The sequence below is a fragment of the Salvelinus namaycush genome, chromosome 8, assembly GCF_016432855.1.
Source record: "Salvelinus namaycush isolate Seneca chromosome 8, SaNama_1.0, whole genome shotgun sequence".
NCBI lineage: Eukaryota > Metazoa > Chordata > Actinopteri > Salmoniformes > Salmonidae > Salvelinus > Salvelinus namaycush.
The window spans coordinates 50,965,997-50,967,619 of record NC_052314.1 but is presented as its reverse complement, the minus strand read 5'-3'; the positions used below and the strand labels follow the sequence as shown (position 1 = coordinate 50,967,619).

Below are 1,623 nucleotides of genomic sequence, written 5' to 3'. Positions count from 1 at the left end.
AGGAACCCGAACCCAAACCCGGCACCAGAACTATTAGCTTCTTCTGCCAGGCTAAAAACACAATTTAAGGTTTAACTAACGATAAAGTGCCTCGAAGAGGGATGGATTAAGCAGAACCAACATAATTCTGGGTGGTTTGTTTGTATTGGTAAGATTGTTTGAGCACACAGAATGCTCACAGGGGCAATATGTTCTGTTTTGGAAATGTCTCACCCTACTGCTATATCATGCCAAAACGTTCACATCATGGATGTTGTGTGTATTTTGACAGAACAAGACCAAGCCATGGATAATACCAGTTTGGGATGGCCTGAGGATTTGGATGGTGATGCCAACCTTTCTTCTCTCCATGGCGACCTGGAGGACTTCTGCGCTACGTCGTCGAGGCACCAGGCATCTCGGGTGATCCTGTACGCCTTCTTTACGGCGGGCATCTTGTGCACAGTGGTGGGCAACTTCCTGGTGGTCTTGGCCATCGCTTACTACAAGCAGCTGCAGTCGCCCACCAACTCGTTCGTCATGTCCTTGGCGGTGGCCGACTGCCTGGTGGGGTTGGTGGTCATGCCCTACAGCATGGTGCGCACCGTGGAGGGCTGCTGGCTCTTCGGCGCCCTCTTCTGCCGGGTCCACTCCAGCCTGGACGTCATGCTGTGCACCGCATCCATATTCCACCTCAGCTGCATTGCCTTCGACCGCTACTATGCCGTGTGTAACCCCTTGGTCTACCACCTGAAAATGTCCCAGGGCCGGGTAGCCTTCCTGATCGTGGTCTGTTGGGCCGTCCCGTTACTCATCTCCTTCGGCCCCATCATGCTGGGCCTCCACAAGGCCGGGGTGAACATGGTGCCCATGCCGCCCGAGGACGCCTGCGTCTTCCTGGTCAACCGCGTCTACGCCGTCATGGCCTCCCTGGTGGCCTTCTACCTGCCCATGGGCGTCATGCTGGCAGCCTACTGGAAGATCTACAAGGCGGCCAAGCGGCAGGCCATGCAGATCAGTGCCATGGAGAGCCAGTTTTCGGCCGGGGTGGGCAAGGACTCCAGCAAGAAGCAGAGGCACCGCAACGCCATGAGGAGGGAGAGGAAGGCAGCTAAGACCCTGGGGATCATCATGGGGGTCTTTCTACTCTTCTGGCTTCCCTTCTTCACCGTCAACATCGTGGATCCCTTCATCGACTACAGCACAGCGGTGGAGGTGTGGGAGTTTTTCCTGTGGCTGGGGTATGTTAACTCGTCGCTTAACCCGTTCTTGTATGGGTTCTTCAATAGATCCTTCCGTAGGGCGTTTATGATGATTATGGGATGTCGGATATGTCTGTCGAGCTCCTCGCCGGGTATGGACTTATCAAAAGAGAGCAACGAACGCAAGGTCAACCAATAGGAGACTAGAATTGCAACACACACACACCTGGACGTGGCATCGACCTATCACACGCCAAGAAAGAGGGCAACGGGACACACAGACAACCAATAGGAGACTGGAGACTTTTAAAATACTTCAATACCGGCTAATTGTGTACAGGTAGAGGACAATTTAAGGGATTAAGTTGTTATTGTTATATTAGAGAGAATTAAGCCACTGACTGATGAAGGAATTGACATTTAAAACAATCTGTGCATTTCT

At 52.6% G+C, this 1,623-nt stretch overlaps 1 protein-coding gene across 1 annotated transcript; it reads left to right on the top strand.

Annotated features, from left to right (window-relative positions):
- The first annotated feature begins 285 nt into the window (after positions 1-285).
- On the top strand, positions 286-1,380 carry LOC120052176 (5-hydroxytryptamine receptor 4-like). Its single transcript, XM_038999010.1, has one exon. It carries the CDS (start codon positions 286-288, stop codon positions 1,378-1,380), a length of 1,095 nt encoding a protein of 364 aa, XP_038854938.1.
- The last annotated feature ends 243 nt before the right edge of the window (positions 1,381-1,623 follow it).